The following is a 20,846-nucleotide window of genomic DNA, read 5'->3' on the forward strand; positions in this document are numbered from 1 at the left end:
TGTCCAATAGATATCTCAATATTGAAAACTAAACTTTTAATGACTCATCTAAACCTGCTCCTTTCCTAATGTTCCCCATCAGCAAATAGCCTTAGTGTTCTCATATGTAAAATGGCAATTAAATAATGATACAAAGATGAAATAAGATGTAAACTAAGTTCTTAGCACAATGCCTGGAATAGAGTAAGCCACCCTATAGTTGTTATTTGCCCATTTATTCAACAAATACTTACTGAGTATCTATCAAATACTATTTAAAAGCACTGGAGATAGAAAACAATACAGACAGTTGCTGCTCTCATGGAACTTGGATTCTAGCACATCAGCTGATGATAAAAGCCATGATAAAAAACAAGGTCAGGAGGATGATGTAGAGTGGTAAGGGAATGGGGACAATTTTATTTTTTTTTTTACAAATGATTTAAAAAATTCTCCTTTATAATAGTCCGAATTTTCCAAGTGTTCTATAATTATAACTTATTTACTTATTGATTTTTATTCCTATTCCTCCAGCTCCCCCCCACCATGGCGACCATCAGCTTGTTCTCAGTACCTATGGGTCTGTTTCTGTTTTGTTTGTTTTGTATTTTTATTTTTTTATTTATTATTATATTTTTAAATCCTCACCCAAGGATGTTTTTTCATTGATTTTTAGAGAGAGGGAAAGACAGAGAGAAATATCTATGTGAGAGAAACACATTGATTGGTTGCCTCCTGCTTGTGCCCCAATCAGGGCCCTGGCTGGAGAGGAGCCTGCAACCAAGATATGTGCCCTTGACCAGAATCAAACCCAGGACCCGTCGTCCACAGGCTGATGCTCTATCCACTGAGCCAAACTGGCTAGGGCTGTTTTGTATTTTTAGATTCCACATATAAATGAGATCATATAGTACTTGTCTTTCTGTCGGACCTACTTCACGTAGCATAATGCTGTCTAGGTCCATCTGTGTTGTCGCAAATGACAATGGTATTATTGCTGAGTAATGCTCCATTGTGTATATATTCACATCTTCTTTTCCCATTCATCTACTGATGGACATCTAGGCTGCTTCCATATCTTTCCTGTTACTAGCCATGCTACAGTGATCATAGGGGTGCACATACCTTTTTAAATTAAGTGTTTTTGTTTTCTTCAGATAAATACCCAGACGTGGAATTGCTAGGTTGTATGGCTGCTCTAATTTTAATTTTATGAAGAACCTCCATACTGTTTTTCCATAGCAGCTGCACTAATTTACCATCCCCCAGGACAGGACAGTCAGGAACAGCCTCACTGACAAGGTGACACTTGGGCATGGAAGAAAGAGCAGGAGCCAGGGGGCTGTCTGGGGGAAGAGCTTCCCATAAATGGGACCGAGCAAGTGCAAAGGTCCTGAAATAGAGGGGGAGCTGGCACAGTGAGGGTCAGCAGGGAGGCTCATCATAAGCGTTTCAGGGCTCAGGCACAATCTCATACTCCCTACCTTGTATGTCCTGGAGTGGGTGCTGGCATTCAGTAAATATTTACTGCCTTGACCGCAAGTCCTCAGACCACCTGTCACATACCTTGTGAGAAAGTCTGCTCCTGAGCCAAAATTTCATTTCGTTCTTCCAAAATCTGCGTTAGGGCAGCTTGGAGTTTAGGTGGTAAAATTTCATCCTCGTCAGATACCTTAAGAGAAGAAATTGAAAATGTTCATAAACTTTGAGAGAGAGTGCACTAGTTAGGGCCCCCAAATCCCACAGTGACTGTATATTTGGCTGAAGAGTCAGTGTGAAGCTTCTTTCCCACACTGAGCAGACTCCAAGATGTTGATGGCATCTACATCTTCACTATATTAAACAAGTAATACACTTATCGAATTTTCTGGCACTTTCTATTGAATATCTCTCATCTACAAGTCTTATGCTACATGAGAAAAAGCATCCCCAAACAAATGGTGTTTCAAATGTGATGAGCTAAGGGATTTTGAAAAAAGTCTAGGGAAACATTCTTTCAACCCTGGGTTCAGTGCTCACAAGCCTACATACAGTTTATATATACTGAGGGCTGCTCTAAGCAGGCGTTACCAACTCTCTCTTCCACTTTCATACCCAGAAGAAATGACCACATCTTTTTTTGCCCCTACTGTATACACCTTGTACAAATTTCTATTATACCATTTCTAAAACTTTATGAGTATGTCTGTACCCCCTCCCCACCGTTAGACTATAAGGCCTAAGGGTTCAAACTGTGTCTTACTCATATTAGATTCAGAATATCTGGAAATAATCAGTTTTAAATGCTTGTTACATTTAATTAAATTAGAGGCTTATATGTCAACCCGTCTGGACTTGAAGGGAGGGTTGCCTCTTTTGAGAATGACCTATAATCTGTTTCTTCCTTCCTTCTTTAGGATACACAGTTAAGCCCAAGCCAAACTGTTCAGGTCAATCGTGTATGATCAGCCACAGTAACCAGGTCAAGTGCCTGACTCATCTTCTCTAAGTACTTTCACATATTTCCTGTCTAATTATCCCCAAACATTATGTAATCACCTCCTTTGTCACTCACCTCCTGTAAGAACTTGTCTGCACAGAGATCAACTATCAGCACCTATGGAATAAAGGAACCAGGCAAGTTAAACCAGAGACATTCACAAAGAAATATGTAGGCACTGCTTGGTCAGAAAGTTGCTAAGAAAGTAGATCTTAAAGGTGTCCATCACAAGAAAAGAAATGTCTAATTATGGGAAGTGATGAATGTTACATTTTTTGTGGTAATCATTTCACAATATATACATATGTTAAATCGTTATGTTATACAACTTATACTAATACAATGTCATAGGTCAATTATATATCAACTAGAGGCGTGGTGCACAGGATTTGTGCACTGGTGGGGGCGTGGCCTGTGCGGATCGGCCTGCTGTGGGAGCGCCTTTCATCCGGGTCAGCCAAGCAGCTGTAGACCCGCCCTCTGAGTAGCTGCTCCCACTGCAGTAGCAGCTGCTCATCCTGGTCAGCCAAGCAGCGCTCCCACTGTGTGAGCGCATTGACCACCAGGGGACAGCTCTTGCATTGAGCCGTCATAGCAACTGGTCAACCGGTTGTTCTGGTTGTTCTGCCGTTGGGTCTCTGGGCTCTTATTATATAGGATAAAACTGGGGGGTTGGGGAGTTTAAACCCTAATAGGGAAGACCAGTCCTTTCAGTAAATGGTATTATGAGAGTTGGCTATTCATATGACAAAAAATAAAACATTTACCTCCTAGCATATTAAAAAAAAAAAAAAAAATCGCCGAAACCGGTTTGGCTCAGTGGATAGAGCGTCGGCCTGCGGACTCAAGGGGTCCCAGGTTCAATTCCGGTCAAGGGCAGTTGATCGATGTTTCTCAAAAAAAAAAAATAAAATATATTAAAAAAAAAAAAATCAAGTTCCAGGACTCAGAACCAAAAATTAAAGGCATGCCCGGCTGGTGTGGTTCAGTGGTTGAGCATTGACCTATGAACCAGGAGGTCACGGTTTGATTCCCAGTCAGGGCACGTGCCCGGGTTGTGGGCTCGATTCCCAGTTTGGGGCGTGCAGGAGGCAGCCAGTCAATGATTCTCTCTCATCATTGATGTTTCTCTCTCTCTCTCCGTTCCTCTCTGAAATCAATAAACATATATATATTTTCAAAAATTATAGGCACAAGAATAAAGCTTCCAAAGCTTCCAGGATATAAGTAGAAGGATATCTCCATAAAGTTAATATAAAGAAAAACTTAAGTAGCTCACACATACAAAAAAACTCCAACCATCAAGGAAAAGATTAATAATTCTGACCACATTAAAATTAAGAACTTCTGTGCATTAAAAAATGCTGTTTTGGAGAATGAAAAGGCAAGCCATAAAGGGCTGGTATCTAAAATATAAAAAAGCCTCTTATAAATCAGTGAGGATGAACAATCCAGTAGAAAGAGAGGCAATGAATTTTATACAAAATGATGTTCAAAAGGTCAATAAACATACAGAAAGATGCTCAACCTCAATAGTAATCAAGGAATGCAAATTAAACCACAGTGAGAATACCACTACACACCCACCAGAGAGGCTAAATTACACAAACTGATGATGACAAGTATTGTTGGTGAGGACGTGGAGCAATAGGAACTCTTATACACTGCTGGAGGGAGTTTAGCTTGCCACAACTATTTTGGAAAACAGTATGGACTTTATTTACTAAAGTTAAAGATATGATTACCCTATATCCCAGCAACTCCACTTTCAAGTATATACCCATAGAACTGCATGCACATATATATACCCAGGGTCAAATACAAAAATATTTACAGCAGCATTATTCACAATAACCCCAAACTGGAAACAACTCAAATATCCAACAATGGTAGGATGGATAAGAAAACTGTGGCACATTCACACAATGGAATACTACACACAATAAGAATGATCAACTTACTATTAAATTCATCAACATGGATGAATCTTACAGACATAATGCTATCAAAAGAAGCCATTCAAAATATATATATATATGCTGTATGAATCCATTTACATCAAACTTAAAACCAGGCAAAACTGAACTATATTCTAAGGGGTACATGCCTAGATGTAAAACTATGAAGTAAAACAAGTACATAAACACCACAAAAGTCAAGACAGTGGTTACTTTCTGTGGGGGGTGGGAAAGGGAACAGTGATTAGAAGGAGGCATGAGGGGACTTCTGGGAAGAGGGAAGGAGCTGGCAGTGTTTCCATTGCTGCAATGTTCCCACTCTATTCAGAGTTAGTTACATAAGCAACATTGTGATAATTCACTGAGCTGTACATTTTGTTTGGGGCACTCATCTACATTTGTGTTATATTTGAAATAATTTTTAAGTTAACCCAGAGTAGTTTTTATGTTTGACTTAAAAAAAAAAAAAAAAAGACCTGCCCTAGCCTGTTTGGCTCAGTGGATAGAGTGTCAGCCTGTGGGCTGAAGGGTCCTGGGTTCGATTCCAGTCAAGGGCACATGCCTGGGTTGAGGGCTCAATCCCCAGTGTGGCGTGTGCAGGAGGCAGCCAGTCAATGATTCTCTCTCATCAGTGATGTTTCTATCTCTCTTTCCCTCTCCCTTCTTCTCTGAAATCAAAAATAAAAAAAAAGATCTAACCTTCAAAATAACACAATGAGTCCATAGTTCACTACTGTAAATAAGATACATGTGTACCATAGATTCAGGTATACTGTAGAATTTTTCTCATTGTAGTAAAAAGATAAAAAATATGATAGCATAATGCAGTAAGAATAATTATATGTTAATATTAATTAACAACTCCATCACTCTTAAAGATCACTTGTTTTCACTGTCAGCGTGCCAGTCTTTCCATAGGCCCTGCTTCCCTCTCACCTCTTCAATGGGCAGGTCCTGGAGCTGTGGTAAGGAGCAAGACAGGATGCCAATAAGGAACGGAGTAGGTGAGCACACGATGTCGATCATAGACACTGGCAGGACGGGGATGTAGGTGTGCTGCCAGGTAAATGGATACAGTGTGGCGACCACAGCATGGCCACATTTTGACAGGGTGCTGGCCAGAGGAGAAAGCAAAAGGCGTCACACACAGAACATCCCATGGAGGGCACTGCAGATGTTATGTCAGAATTACCAACGGATGCCAGTTAGTGAGCATAGACGAACAATTCTGTGATTACTCATTAATTTTTAACATTTTCTTTAAAATTTTAACTTAATTTTCTGAAAGTCTGGGACTTCCAATTTATATTGATAAAAATTGGTGTGTACATAGAAAAGCAGTACCAATTTTTAACAGCTTAAGCAAAAGCACATTTAGAAAGGTAAATGAATTGCAACACCCAAAAGTCACCAGTATAGCTTAGTACAAATAGGTTTTGGATTATTTACTATTTAGAATTGTCCATGTCACTACAGCATTAGGTAACTGATTGAGATCTTACAGGTTTTTTTAATATGCCCAAATTTTAAAATGGTCAAAATCCATAAAACACCAGTAGGAAGTAACATAACTTACTTATTTCTCACCTTAGGCTGTTGGCCACAAAGATTACCCTTCGCTCCAAAAGGAGAGACGCACAGACCCGAATGAGATGACACACGCTCAGGCACTTAAAGAGACATTCAAAGTCCACATGTTCCAGCCGGGAATCCAGTGGTCGGCAGAGTTCAACTGACTGCAATGCAAGAATCTGAATCAGGGGAGCTGATGCAATGCTAATGACAGGCCTAATGGATCCTGTCATTCTTTTACAGGTCAAATTCAAGAAAAGGGCCTGCTACAAAGAGTTTGTAAAGCTGCCTAGTCTAATCCCAATACTGAACACCTTTTTAATTTTGTGAATTTCTAGTAAAATCCTTTCTCTCACTGCCAATCCTATCTAATAAAGATGGGATATATAAATTGACTGTAACTCCGTGACAAAGATGATGGTGCCCACAGCCAATAAGGTGGGAATATGCAAATTGACACGACAAGGTGAGAGGCGGAAGGTGGCTCCGCACCAGAGTGAAGGTGGAAAGGTGTCTCTGGGCCGGAGCGAAGGCTATGCCGGCAGCCAGGGGAAGGAAGGCCTATTCTTGCACGAATCTTCGTGCATCGAACCTCTAGTAGTAATATAATCTTCATTTATCACAATTTATTGTAATGACTGAAATTGTCATTGAGAAGCGGCCCAACTGGATATTTCTCCGGTGCTTTGTGAGACTAAAACGTTCTATACCGTTCACCTTCCTTACCAAGGAGGGAAAACTATACCCCGAGGCTTCTGGAAACTGCCTCCTACTGTCAGGCCTGCTTGTTGGCAGCTATCAAACCTTTTCAAAATGAGCAAACTTACCCCGTCTCCAGCCCCAGGGAGGTAGCTCTTCACTGTGATAGTGCGTCCAGGGGCCGGGAAAGGAGCTTCCATGACACTTCGCATGAAGGGGTAAACAAGAGCTGGAGACATTTCTCTTCTCTTCTCTACTTCGTCCAAAATCTACACACACAGTATGTTCTTTTATTAGGAACTCCATCAAAAGAGATAATGAATCCTATTAACGAACTGACAAACTCAGCCCCCAAATTTAAAAATAACACCAAAGATTAAAAAAAAAAAAAGCTTCAGCATTATCTGCCTTCATTAAAGGCATTATATCTCTTGGGGGTATCTTTGTATCCCCAAGAAAAGTTATTAAAATAAATCAACTTATTTTTAGAAGATGAGCCCCTTTTTATTTCCTGCAGTTTGGGGTCGGCAGGGAAAACGAGACAAGTTAGCTTCAGGCTATGTTCTCCTTTAAGCTGAAAGGTTTAGCAAACCAAGATAAGGGGCAGGGCCAGAGCATCTGGATTAGAGATTTAAGCCTTCAAACCTGTGGCTCTAACCTACTAATGGGAACTCTACGTCATGGGAAACCAAACTTACTCAGATCTCAGCGAGAATGCCACTTTCCATAGTATTCTCCACTCACCTTTGAGAAAAGGTTGAAGCAGCCTAGGCGACTGACCATGCAGTAAACCTCAGGGAGTCGCTTTCCTTTGCCTTCTGGCTAAAAGAAAAAACACACAACAAGGCAAAAATTAAACAGCATAAGTTTTTACTAATTTGGACTATTAACACTCTCTTAATACTCTTTAATACAGAGTAAAAATCAAGGTTCTCATCCTCAGTGAACACTGAAAGATGGGAAAATGCTAAAATATGATAGCATAATTATTCCAGGTTTAGTGGGGACGTTTAAGCAAGAAGAAAGTAACTCAGAGCCCTGGATCGGCTCAAATATACCCAGACTGATGCAGCCACTGTGTCAGTGGTTTATTTCTCTATTACAAACCTACAAATAAAATAAATCCACACCCTTTTATTCTAAAGTACTCTGTGGCTACAAATAAAATAAATCCACACCCTTTTATTCTAAAGTACTTTGTGGCTAACCCCAATCTTGCTCTTACTGTTGAAAGCTAACATAGCTTCTTTAACACATATCATTTTAAAAAATATATGTTTTTATTGATTTCAGAGAGGAAGAGCGAGGGAGAGAGAGATAGAAACATCAATGATGCCCTAACCGGTTTGGCTCAGTGGATAGAGCTTCGGCCTACGGACTGAAGGGTCCCAGGTTCAATTCCGGTCAAGGGCATGTACCTTGGTTGCGGGCACATCCCCAGTAGGAGGTGTGCAGGAGGCAGCTGATCGATGTTTCTCTCTCATCGATGTTTCTGACTCTCTATCTCTCTCCCTTCCTCTCTTTAAAAAAAACAATAAAATATATTTTAAAAAAAAAAAGAAGAAACATCAATGATGAGAGAGAATCATTGATTGGTTGCCTCCTGCGCGCCCCCAACTGGGGATTGAGCCTGCAACCTGGGCATGTGCCTTTGACTGGAATTGAACTAGGGACCCTTCAGTCCGCAGGTCAGTGCTCTATCCACTGAGCCAAACCAGCTAGGGCAACACGCAGATCATTGAGTAACCCTCAAACTCATCGGGAGATAGCGTTTCTGAAATTCCTAGTGTGACTCTATTGCTCCTTGACCAACCCTGCCTGTAGCACGAGTCTGCAACTTACCAAAAGCTTCTTACAGTAACCAAACCACCGGCTCCCATCTTCACCAGTTAAGACAAAGGAGAACGTCTCACTAAAAACAAAAACAAAAACAGGAACTAGTTTGAGATCCAAGCAATTGTTTGACATTCCTCATAGAACAAACAATTGACAATTAGTCTAACAGCAGTGACTGTAAGAGGAGGGATTAATATTATATTTACTGCAAGTCACACTGCTCCCGAGGGAGAAAGCCAGGGCCTTGGGAATGTCCTGTCTTGCACTGGAGTGAGAGAATAGGTAGAGGATGAATTGTTGATGCTATTGCCTCCTTTTACTTTCTATTTATCCAGTCTAGTTATCCATCAAGCCTGTTTTCCTTTTGTTGAATGTCCAATTTAGTCAAGCATATCAAAAAGCTGTAAGTGATTGTGATAAACTATTTTTCCCTTCAAAAATTCTTCTATTTAGTTATGAGAGGCCATATAGTGATAGGCAAAGGATAGTATCCTTAATATGTAAAAATTAAGGATACTGTCCATAGGAAAATCACCAATTCCTCATTAGAAACATAGAGAAAATATATGCAGAGATAATTTATGAAAAGTAGACTTAAAGATGCTAAGAAGTGAGTTCATTTATGAAAAAGTCCAAATTTGAACAGTAAGTACATGTGTCCATATAAGGCCAAAATTAAAGATTGGAAGGGAATATGCCAAAATAGTTACAGTGATTATCTCTGAGTAACCAGAATGCCAATAACTTCTAATTTCTGCTTTTTATTTACTTCTCTGTATTTTCCGAATATCCTATATAATAAAAGCGTAGTATGCAAATTGTCCCCTCAACCAGCAGTTCATCTGGGAGTTCGACCAGGGGGCGGGACCGGCCAGGGGAAGGGTGGGAGCCCCCGGCAGCAGCGCTAGCGACCCTACCAGTGCACGAATTTCTAGTTCTAGAATAAACACACATAACTTGTCTGGGCGGGGTGTGATGGGGGCGGGGGAACCGACCATGGAGCAGCCAGGGCAAGAGGAAGAAGGGGCTGTGTGGTTGGAAGTGTAACTGCCAGCACAAAAGCCTCAGGATTGATGGTGCAGCGATGAGAGTGGCGATCAGGCTAAACTGGTTATGGGAGACAGCGGCTTAGTCTGGAGGCAGTTGGAGGTGGAAGGGCAGGGCTCCTTAGGCAACAGCTGAGGCTGTCTTCCAGCAGGTCAGCGGCATGTGACATGGTTCACATAACCACGCTTTTAGTCAAAATGGCATGATCAAGAATTACAGTTTTGAACAAAGCAGTTACTGATTTACAAGCAGGATGCACGCATAATGATGGTTTATTAATTAAATATGGTGTTTTTCTCTAGATACTGGGAAGAAATTCTTTATATCTCCCCTCTCAACATTCTACATGTCCCACACGGGAGCCTCCCACAGTGGCCCATACAATCGGGACTGTGGCTTCTTCTATCAACTCGGAGAAACAGATGCATTGCTCTGTTTGACCTGTTTGTAGTCCCTAAGGTCGGCTTTTCCCTTTCTATCCACTTGGTGGCATTTCTGGTTGTATGTAAAGTGGAACTTTTTCTCTGCCAGGACTGGCAAAGTGGAGAGACTCTCACACTTGTTTTCCCTTGGACACTGACATTATTCCGTGTGGTTTTTTCCTGAGTCCCAAGAGGAAATGTTCTAATTCTGTTTCTTCCTTTCCCCCCGACTGCCTCCTTGACCTGCCACAGTCCACACCGCTTCACTGCTGGCTCTCCCACTTCTCAAGCACTCTGTCTGATTCTATGTTTGTGGTTCCAACAAATAGAAACCAGATAAAGTAGCCTATTTACCTCTTGAGTTCTGAGGTTGGAGCCCAGTCCTTCGAATCAGGAAAACAAAATTTGGGGATAACTTTGAGCCTCTCTTCAGTGTCTTTGGATTGCTTAAAGCCATGATCACCCTGAAAAAGATAACAATGCAGGTGACTAATATTCTATGCAAGTGGAGAATAGAAATAAAATACTCAGCCTGGTCTTGGGAAAAGAGGTCTCTGATAAGCCTAAGTAGTCATCTCAGCATAGTTTTGTGCTGTTTAACATAACAGAAAGGCCAAGACTAGTAACCACTGAAGATGCATTGAAAACAAAGTTACTGAGAATAAAAAATCCTATTTTTACACATAAAGGTATTGTGGAGATCCTATAATCTGATGTAAGAGAGATAACTGAACATGGAACATCAAATAAATACAAATCTATTCTATAATATACTGATAGCAAAAACCTAGTCAGCTCTAGACACTCTCTGATCAATAACCAAAGATGTTTTGAAAAAGCAGATGAATGTTTTTCAGAAAAGAAATTTTTAGAATCCACTCCATATATAATCATTTCCCTTAGCATGTAATCTTTGCTACCTAATTACTGGTTTGCAACTTCCTGTAAAATTTCAGCATGGAAGACCCTTTTGTGCAAGTCTGGTATTATACTTAAAGGACAGTCTAAGTTTAGTTAAACCAAAAGACATTGAAAATTTAGTATAAAAACAAGCAGATAATAAGTCTAATTATCATATTGCCTTCATGTAACTAATACAAACGCTCTATCCTTTCATTTCTAAAGCAAAACATGCAGCCATTCTGGGTCACTTGGATATTAAGTTCTTAAGAAATGGAAAAGCATGCCGAAACCGGTTTGGCTCAGTGGATGGAGCGTCGGCCTGCGGACTCAAGGGTCCCAGGTTCGATTCCGGTCAAGGGCGTGTACCTTGGTTGCGGGCGCATCCCCAGTAGGGGGTGTGCAAGAGGCAACTGATCAATGTTTCTCTCTCATCAATGTTTCTAACTCTCTATCCCTCTCTCTTCCTCTCTGTAAAAAATCAATAAAATATATTTTTTTAAAAAAAGAAAGAAATGGAAAAGCATATTGTTAAATGATTCACAATCATCTTCATTCAAGGTTTCCTGCAATAGGACTGAGAGGGGCTTGGCCAGCTCTTTCTGTCCCTAACTTAAGGTGCCTAATGCACAAAGATGCTAAATAAGTCGCTCAGAGACGCCCCTGAGTCACTGCCAGAGTCAATTGGATCCTTATCTGGTTTTGAGCCCATTAATTCAGGCTGTGTTGAAAACAGGTTCAACCTCAAGATTTCTCTCTGCAAATATAAGATATCAAAAATGGAGGCGGGGGGGTGGTGGTGTGTGAAGTTCCTCTTTATGGAAAATTTGATTCCTCAAGACCATCTAGATGACATTATTTTAGACTCTAATGGTCCCATGTTACTAAGCAGGGCCATGACCCCATGCCCTCACACTACACTGAGGAATTTTATTTTTAAAAAATTAAACTTATTGATTTATTTATAGTAGGGATGTTGTTGATAATTTTTTTTTTAATGAGAATCCATACAGGAAACGTCTCTTTGATTCCAGTACAGTCATGCTTCACTAGCTTTTTTAGTGAAACATGTAACTCAAGGTTAGAAACCAAAAGTCCTAACAGGGCTGAGCAGATGACTTAAAGGAGGGAAGTGCTCCAAGGAGGAAGCTGGAGAGTGAGCAAATGTCCCTATTTACAGGGTCACTCTCACCATGGCGTTACATAATCTGCAGAGCACAGTGCAAGGTGAACTGTGGGCCCTTGTTCAAAAAGCAGGAAACATGAAACATGAAATAAAATATAAAACATCTGCTTCTGTGGTCTTTCATCCTGTGATGGGGTTTTTATTTGCCATTTAATGTCATGCGCCCTCAGGCACAAGGATCCTGGGGTCAAGTGCAGACCCTCACAACCCTCACTGGCACCCAGAGGTCCTGGCCTGCAATCTGGTGCACAAGTGACCCACCAGCTGATGGGGTTCCAGGTGCAGAACTGAAACTGTGTCCCGACTAGAGGTAAGGAAGCTAAGCCAGGCATCTCCCCATCTCTCGGGCCACTGTTCCAACCCACAGCAGCTAGGCAACCCCCACGGGGTTGTAGCCTCCACAGGGGGATGTGCTTGGATTGAGGGTGGTGCAAGTTCTTGCCCCACCAAGGCAGCCGCTGAACATGAGTGGCACTGCCAGCCCAGGCAGGGAAGATCTCGCCATGCGTTGCCTAGAGATGCTGTGGGGCAATGCTTGCCTGATCCTGACCCTCTCCATGCCTGTGCCCAAGCCCCAGCCAGGGACAGAGGGGGCAGTAGTCACTGAGTAGGGGCAGAAGCGGGGAAGTCAGACAGGGTCCAGGAAACCAGGGGGCAGGGGAGAGGACAAGTAGAGAACCATCCTGGGGAGGTGGCAAGAGGTGAGACCATGCATGAACCAAGCATTTAAGACCTAGCCTCTTGCCTCCTTGTCCCATCGAATCTCACTTCCAAAACACAAATTCAAAGACAACGTTATTAAGAATTGCAATGGGAACTGCAGAGCATTCAATCCCTAGCACAGGGCCCTTCTGAGGGAGGGGCCTCATGTGACTGTGCTGGTCACGTACCCATGAAGCCAGCCATGGCTTACTCAGTTTTAGCCAATTCCTGCCGCTCAGGAATGTAGGCTGAGTGCGGGTAGGCTTTCCAGTTTCTCAGGAAAAAGCAGAAGCACAGGTTTTTGTGTGAAATTTGATTTTTAAACATTGGCAACAAATAATTTATTGTTATTATTTTTACAAAAACACCACAAATAGAAAAAAAAAAAGTCTGTAGTCTCAATTTGCTCAGAGGCCACGGTTTGCAAGCCCTGATGCAATGATCATGTTCCTCTCTTTGTATTTGCTGCCACGAAGCTCAGGGCCACATCTGGGGTCTGTGTTCTAAGCCCTGTGTTCACGGGCAGGGACCAAGATCTTTTTCATTTGTATTCCTAGCACCTAATATTGGCAAACAGTAGGTATTTAAGAAATATTTGATGAAATGAATGAATAAATCATGTTTTGAAAAAGGCAGAGCAAACTAAATAATATTGTTAATAATAGATACCAATAAAAAAAATAATAGCTACCATTTACCAAGTGCTTACCATGTGCCAGGAATGGCACTTCACATACATTATGTCGTTAAACCCCCACTAATAATGGCTAACACTATATGGTGCTTACTATGGGCTAGACACTGTTCAAAGGGCCTTATACAGCTATTTAGTCCTCACCACAGCTCAGTGGAATGGACACTATTATGATTCCCTCCATTTATAAATGAAGAAACTGAGGCACAGAGCAGTTATGTAATTGCTCCAAGTCACAGAGCTAATAAGTGGCAAATGCAGATAGTTGGTTTAGAATTCATGCTCTAAACTGCTACCCTGTTCTGCCACATTTATTATTCCCCTCAATAAGGACGAGAAAACTGAGGCTTTGTAACTTGCTAGAGGTCACTTAGTAAATAAAGCAAAAAATAAAAAACAAACTTGGATAATGAGCTTTTTTCCCCCTTGAGGTGGCAGCTCATGCTTGACATAGGATGTCATCAGAGCTCGGCCTGCATGGCTCAGTGGTTGAGTGTCAACCTATGAACCAGGAGGTCACGGTTCAATTTCCGGTCAGGTCACATGCCTGGGTTGTGGGCTCGATCCTCAGTGTGGGGCATGCAGGAGGCAGCTGATCCATGATTCTCTCTCATAACTGATGTTTCTATCTCTCTCTCCCTCTTCCTTCCTCTCTGGTATCAATAAAAAACATGTATATATAAAAAGATGTCATCAGAGTCATCTACCAGACCCTATAGGAAGTACAGCACACTACTAAAAGCTGACAGAGACAACAAAAAACAAGAGGAAATAAATACACGCAGAGACACAGGAACATTCCTGAATGCCCCCTGCCTGCTTGCACCTACCTTTCCAGGGAACTGCTGAATGACCTGGGGAATGTAGCTTATTTCTGATGGTTTCTTCTGTAGAGACACTACCACAAAGAGTTCAAACAGCTGCTGCTCCTGTAATTCAATGAGGTCGCGCTCTAAGGTCTGGTAGTGGGGGTTCCTCTTGGAAGACTGCTGCAGCTGTGCTAAGCGCTTGTGGCGATCTGCAACGACAGCACGGAGCCTTGTTTTCCTTGGAAGCCAGCTTCCCTCTAGCACCCAGAGGTCGCAACCCATTCAGGACTAATCTTCACTCAGCTACAGCTGAACGAATGTTGACTCACCAACGTCTGCCACACAGACATACCTGTTAGGGCTATGACAGGCGTGAGGGTCAAGTACAGATTCTCACAAGCACTTGGGGGCCCTGTGTTGGGACTGATGCTCCATGTCCCAACCGATACTCTTATGTCCCAACACATAATCTACCATATTTTCCGGCGTATAAGATGACTTTTTTAAAAATATATTTTATTGATTTTTTACAGAGAGGAAGGGAGAGAGATAGAGTGTTAGAAACATTGATGAGAGAGAAACATCGATCAGCTGCCTCCTATACACCCCCCGCTGGGGATGTGCCCGCAACCAAGGTACATGCCCTTGACCGGAATCAAACCTGGGACCCTTGAGTCCGCAGGCTGATGCTCTATCCACTGAGCCAAACTGGTTTCGGCATAAGACGACTTTTTAACCCAGGAAAATCTTCTATACGCCCAGTCGTCTTATACGCTGGAAAGGACGGTATGTTATCCCATCTTTCATGGCCTAACACCAGGACATACAGAACATGTCAGGCAAAAGCACTGGCCTGACAAAAGATGTCACTATTGGGACCATGAAATCATGGGGGGTAGAGAGGAAGATGATATGATAAAACAACTGAGTCCTACAGAGGGTAAATACATAAAGTTTGATAAAATTAAAACAAAAACTATTCTCCCGTGAAAGAAACTGTCCTTTTCCCTTCTCTCCTTGGCACATAGTTCTAATAATGGACATGCACTTCTTATCAATAAATGATCCTAGCCCAGCTGGCATGGCTCAGTTGAGTCGACCTATGAACTAGGAGGTCGAGGTTTGATTCCCGGTCAGGGCACATGACAGGGTTGCAGGCTCGATGCCCCATGTGGGGTGTGCAGGAGGCAGCCGATCAATGACTCTCTCTCATCATTGATGTTTCTATCTCTCTCTTTCTCTCCCTTCATCTCTGAAATAAATAAATATCAATAAATGATGCTAAATGCAAGAGAAAATAATTGAAGTAGAACACATCCATTCGCAGACTATTTCTCAAAAGAATAAAAACATACTACTTAAACAGTGCAAGCAATACCACTCAACACTGGCTTGCATTTATCCTTTATTCTCATTTATCTCTAATTCTGAACAATCTGAGATAGTGTCCCCCAGGGGGAAGGTAGTACCTGCAGAAGAAATAGTCCAAGTGGCTCAGAGACTTGCCTATGTGTCATTCTGCGCCAACGATGGAAAGACTCATCCTCTGACTAATCATTTTGATTTAAAAAAATATATATGATGCATTATGCCCCCAAAAGAGTTACACTATGGATTAAAAATACATCTAGGAGTGGCTTCCCAGAATTATCTAGTACATTTAGTGCTCTAGGAAAAAATTTTACTTATTCCAAAGGGTTCAGTTCAAGTCAAGAAAAATTTAGGTCCTGTTTCTCAGTATCAACAGCACTAAATTAGTCATCTGTACACATCCAGGCTGAACCTGATGCTGACTTAAGTTTCACCTTCAGGCTGCAGAATCAAACACCTGAACCAATTCAGGCCAGTGGAGGGAGCACCTGACTGTTAATCATAAGATCAGGGTATCAGACTTGGAATTGCCCTGCGCGCAACTTTGATTATTCATGTCTCCTATTTTCTCCATGTCTCGTTTGCCAATCAAACAGGAACTAACAAACTTCCTGTGAGAATCCATTAAATGAAGGGTATCAAGCACCATAAAGTAAAAGAACAAATATAGCAAAAACTGCATGGCATATTCTATAGTCTAACAAAAAATAAATGGCACAATAATCCTATGTAATAAAAGAGTAATATGCAAATTGACCATCGCTTCAACACACAAGATGGCTGCCCCCATGTGGTCAAAGATGGCTGCCCCCATGTGGATACAAGATGGCCACCACAAGACGGCCAGCAGGGGAGGGCAGTTGGGAGGGACCAGGCCTGCAAGGGAGGGCAGTTGAGGGTGATCAAGCCTGCAGGGAGGGCAGTTAGGGGTGACCAGGCTGGCAGAGGAGGGAAGTTGGGGGCGACTGGGCCTGCAGGGAAGGGCAGTTGGGGGGGACCCAGGCCTGCAGGGGAGGGCAGTTGGGGGGAGCAGACCTGCAGGGGATGGCAGTTAGGGGTGACCAGGCTGGCAGAGGAGGGAAGTTGGGGTGACCGGGCCTGCAGGGAAGGGCAGTTGGGGGGGACCCAGGCTTGCAGGGGAGGGCAGTTGGGGGACCAGGCCTGCAGGGGAGGGCAGTTAGGGGCAAAGAGGCTGGCAGGGGAGCAGTTAGGCATCAATCAGGCTGGCAGGTAGAAGTGGTTAGGGGCAATCAGGAAGGCAGGCAGGCGAGCAGTTGGGAGCCAGCAGTCCTGGATTGTAAGAGGGATGTCCGACTGCCCGTTTAGGCCCGATCCTACTGGGAGAATAGGGCCTAAACGGGCAGTCGGACATCCCTCGAGGGGTCCCCGATTGGAGAGGGTGCAGGCTGGGCTGAGGGACACACACCCCTGTACATGAATTTCATGCACCGGGCCTCTAGTTTGGAATATAAATGCCTATGAAGAAGAAAGAGATCAATGTTTTCTGTCTCAGTGTCAGAGATATCAACGTCACTTACTTACACTTGAGTGACTGTGAAAAATCTGATATTGAATGACAAGTATTTGTCTCAGGGGATGATTCACATACCCTATTTTGGCTGCTGGGAAATGTCTACACATTTGTCTGGACACGCAGCTCTGCCACTCCCCTAAGAACATTCCATCTTAGAACCATGAGGGTTTGCCTCACTCCACTCCGGGAGATGTTTAATGCTGTCAGACATCTGACAGTGTGCTGCTTAGTTTGCCAAATCTCAACAAGCTCTTATACTGAAGAAATCTCCTACAATATGACACTTCTTGTGGGAAAACATGCTTAATCACTCAGGCAGGTGCCACCCCACCTATGCCGTGATCATCACGAGAAAGGGAGCAGCCCATTGACTCACTCACTCTTTGGCAGATACTCGGCATCACTTTCGTTCCCACTGGTTTCACCTGAAAAGAGAGAAGCAGTTTCCATTTGTATTTGTCCAACGGTAGGAAGTCCACGAGGATGAAAACAACATGAAACCTCCACAGACCTGGGGGCTTGGAGTCAGGAAAGCTGAGCCTGTCTCCAACCACTTAGTTACATCAGGGCAGGACAGTCACAAAAAAATAAAAGGCCCAGAGGAGAAACGACTCTATTCCGTCTTCTTCCCACACCCTCCCTTCCTGATTCTAGAAATTAACAGTAGTTCAGACTAGTTTTAAGAAGTCTAGTTTGGAGTCTATTTCTACATCCATATCCTTATCTTTAAATTCTCAAATAAAGTATCCAAGGTTGAACACCAACCCGACTAAACAAAAATCTCAACACAGAACAAACTATGAATTTAAAATCACGGAAAATGTTGGGGCAAGTGGGATTACCAAATAAGTTTATGAAGTAATAATCTCTTTTTTGCGATACCTCTAAGCCAGTGGTTGGCAAACGGCGGCTCATGAGCCATATGGGGCTCGCAAGCCGTGGTTTGCTGCTCTGTTGACTAATGAGTTTGCCGACCATTGTCATATACTACCCTTTACCTCTTTGCACACAATTGCCACAATTGCCTAATCCTCACAGCTTCCAACTACATGGTAACATTTAGTCTAGTCCAGTGGTTGGCAAACTCATTAGTCAACAGAGCGGCAAACCACGGCTTGCGAGCCGCATGTGGCTCGCGAGTCGCGGTTTGCCGACCACTGCTCTAAGCTAACTCAGGGCCAAACTGAACTTTTCTACTTGAAATTCTGCTTTAAACTGCTCTTATTTTTCCCAAACAAATTTTAAGTTTCTTGAGAATAAGGGCTATCCTTTTACAAGAGAGTGTTTTACAAGTGAACAAAAAATTTCTAGGTTAAGTGAAAAGTTAGGGCAAAAATAAAATGTGAAGAAAGGGGAAAATTTTAAGTATATCAGGAAAAACAAGGCCCAGGGACATAAGAGATGTTACAGAAAAATTAGCTATTTAAATATTTGGTACCACATATGTTTGTAACTTCAAATTAACCACCATGACAAAAAGTATACTGGGGCTATAAACACTGTTCGGTATGAAGGAACAACCGCTGTCAGCTCCTGAGTCCTTAGCCGCAGGCACCTTCAGGGAGTCTAGGAAGTTTAAGGAAAGAAAGAAAAGCAAGGGAAAAGGGAGGAGAGGTAATATAACAGGAAAAGACCTTATAATACATTCACATCTACGGTTTTGTGACTTGCACTCTCGGACACTAAATGAAGGTTAAGGTTAAGGGGTTTATAAGCCACCAAGAAAATCTACGCAGAATCTAGAGGGATCAAAAAAGTACTAGGTTGTTCCTTTTTACATGTGACTTTAACACACAAAATTGTAATGACAGAATTGAAGAATGGCACTAAATCATTCTGTAATTCTGATAACTGAAACTTAAATGTTTAGGTTGGAATAGATTCAGTACAGCTTAGCATGTACTGACACAGTAGGTAAATATAATTATCTGGTCCTACTAGACATTGTTGATAAGCAGACAAATGCGTAAGAAGGAAAACAAAAATCTGAGAACAGTGACCATGGATGGAGCCAGGAGATCCTCAGGCCTGAGAAAAAAACCCCTGGCCTGCTGAAGAAGTTGGTCACAGAGACGGGTAAATGCATATTGTCTTTGAGCCACACAAACGAAAAACAGTTCTAAAGGGAAGGGTTACAACTTAAGGACTGCGTTTTTGTGTGTGTGTGCTAGAAGTTGGCAATTCAGGCTGTTGAATTTTTTTCCTTTTCAATAATGATGCAGTGAAAAAAGAATTTGTCTCTTCAAAAACTTGTTTTACAGCTGAATTTACTAAAATGCATAAAGCATTCGAATAAGACAGTGGTCGGCAAACTGCGGCTCGCGAGCCACATGCGGCTTTTTGGCCCCTTGAGTGTGGCTCTTCCACAAAATTCCACGTGCGGGCGCGCACGTACAGTGTGATTGAAACTTCGTGGCCCATGCGCAGAAGTCGGTTTTCGGCTCTCAAAAGAAATTTAAATCGTTGTACTGTTGGTATTTGGCTCTGTTGACTAATGAGTTTGCCGACCACTGGAATAAGAGATTGGTAATAACCTACTGAGGGTGCCATATCTAGAGAATATAGTTATCAATAGACTGCTGTTAATCTGGGGAAAAGATAATGTTCTTTTAGAATAAGTCCTGGTCCCAGTGTCCTGATATTGTACATAATTTGCAACTTACAATTTATGTCCTTGTCTACAACAGTGAGATTACTATCTGCCACAGAGGGCTGTTTAGAAAACTAATGATAATGTATTTGAAAGGATCCAGCATAATATCTAGCATCAGTTTTCACCTTCTGTATGTAGTTCTGGGTTATACAAATTAAAAGCCTTTGGCCATATCCTTAGTGAAGATAAGGAAACATGGAGAGGAGACAGTGAAACTGCTAAAAATCAAAGTTTATGAGAAAAATTGAGAGTAACGGTTGGTGACAGAAAAGGGTTAAGACCTTGTGGTTCCATGCTCCTTGATTTAAAACGACATTTCCTCCTCTGGCTCAGTTTCTTAGTCTGTACAATTAGGATAGTCCCTACCTCCTAATGTGGTCATATGTTACACACATGAGGTACAGTACGTAAAGAAACTATGGCTTCATCCAGTGATGTTAGCTATTATTAACAATAATCAGAAGTATTTCTTCTGCAGAAGACTGAAACGTCTTTTACTAATTGCTTTTGAGAATATAAAAACTGACATTTAAAATAGTGGCCAGTTGATTTTAATCATCGCAGAGTAAGAAGAAAGAGTCTTGAATTGTAACATGAAGAATTTCACTTTCAGATAGTAATTGTTAGACTGTAGAATAGATTTAAGGGAAATTTAAAAATTTTTGTCTTTGGAAGACTGCAAAAATATGAAACATACTCTTCTGGTATGACTTGGCTGTTGTTTTTGACTTATGAATCTCACATACAAAAACTACTAAATCCTGCCTATTCTTTGCAGACAACCAAGTTAAAGAATCTTGCATAAGTTTTAAAGAAAATTCTAATAATTCACTCTGGATGTTGAAAGCTTCTTAATTAGGACAATATAAGTTTTATCTAGGCATCTGAAGGATAAAACTATGGAACTTATAAGATGACTGACTACAAGTTGAGTACCACATACTTTCAGTCAATATATACATAATAATATTTTCATTTCTCCACTGAAAGAGTCTATACTGATAA

At 41.9% G+C, this 20,846-nt stretch overlaps 1 protein-coding gene and 1 long non-coding RNA gene across 5 annotated transcripts in view; one reads left to right on the forward strand and one right to left on the reverse strand.

The window, feature by feature from the left end:
* DENND2C (DENN domain containing 2C) overlaps positions 1-20,846 on the reverse strand; it is a 51,323-nt gene that overhangs the window by 4,898 nt on the left and 25,579 nt on the right. For all 4 annotated transcript variants that reach the window (XM_008147191.3, XM_054712317.1, XM_054712318.1 and 1 more), the window contains 10 exons: positions 17,569-17,613; positions 14,305-14,492; positions 10,347-10,456; positions 8,530-8,599; positions 7,432-7,509; positions 6,816-6,956; positions 6,004-6,152; positions 5,353-5,530; positions 2,534-2,575; positions 1,546-1,651 (listed from right to left, as the gene is read on the reverse strand). In XM_008147191.3, the coding sequence (XP_008145413.2) occupies positions 1,546-1,651; positions 2,534-2,575; positions 5,353-5,530; positions 6,004-6,152; positions 6,816-6,956; positions 7,432-7,509; positions 8,530-8,599; positions 10,347-10,456; positions 14,305-14,492; positions 17,569-17,613 (1,107 nt within the window). The remainder of the gene's footprint in view (positions 1-1,545; positions 1,652-2,533; positions 2,576-5,352; positions 5,531-6,003; positions 6,153-6,815; positions 6,957-7,431; positions 7,510-8,529; positions 8,600-10,346; positions 10,457-14,304; positions 14,493-17,568; positions 17,614-20,846) is intronic.
* On the forward strand, positions 5,342-6,263 carry LOC129148037 (uncharacterized). Its single transcript, XR_008555229.1, has 2 exons — positions 5,342-5,420; positions 6,009-6,263. It is a non-coding gene; the product is annotated as an uncharacterized LOC129148037 (long non-coding RNA).

This window comes from Eptesicus fuscus, chromosome 22, assembly GCF_027574615.1.
Source record: "Eptesicus fuscus isolate TK198812 chromosome 22, DD_ASM_mEF_20220401, whole genome shotgun sequence".
NCBI lineage: Eukaryota > Metazoa > Chordata > Mammalia > Chiroptera > Vespertilionidae > Eptesicus > Eptesicus fuscus.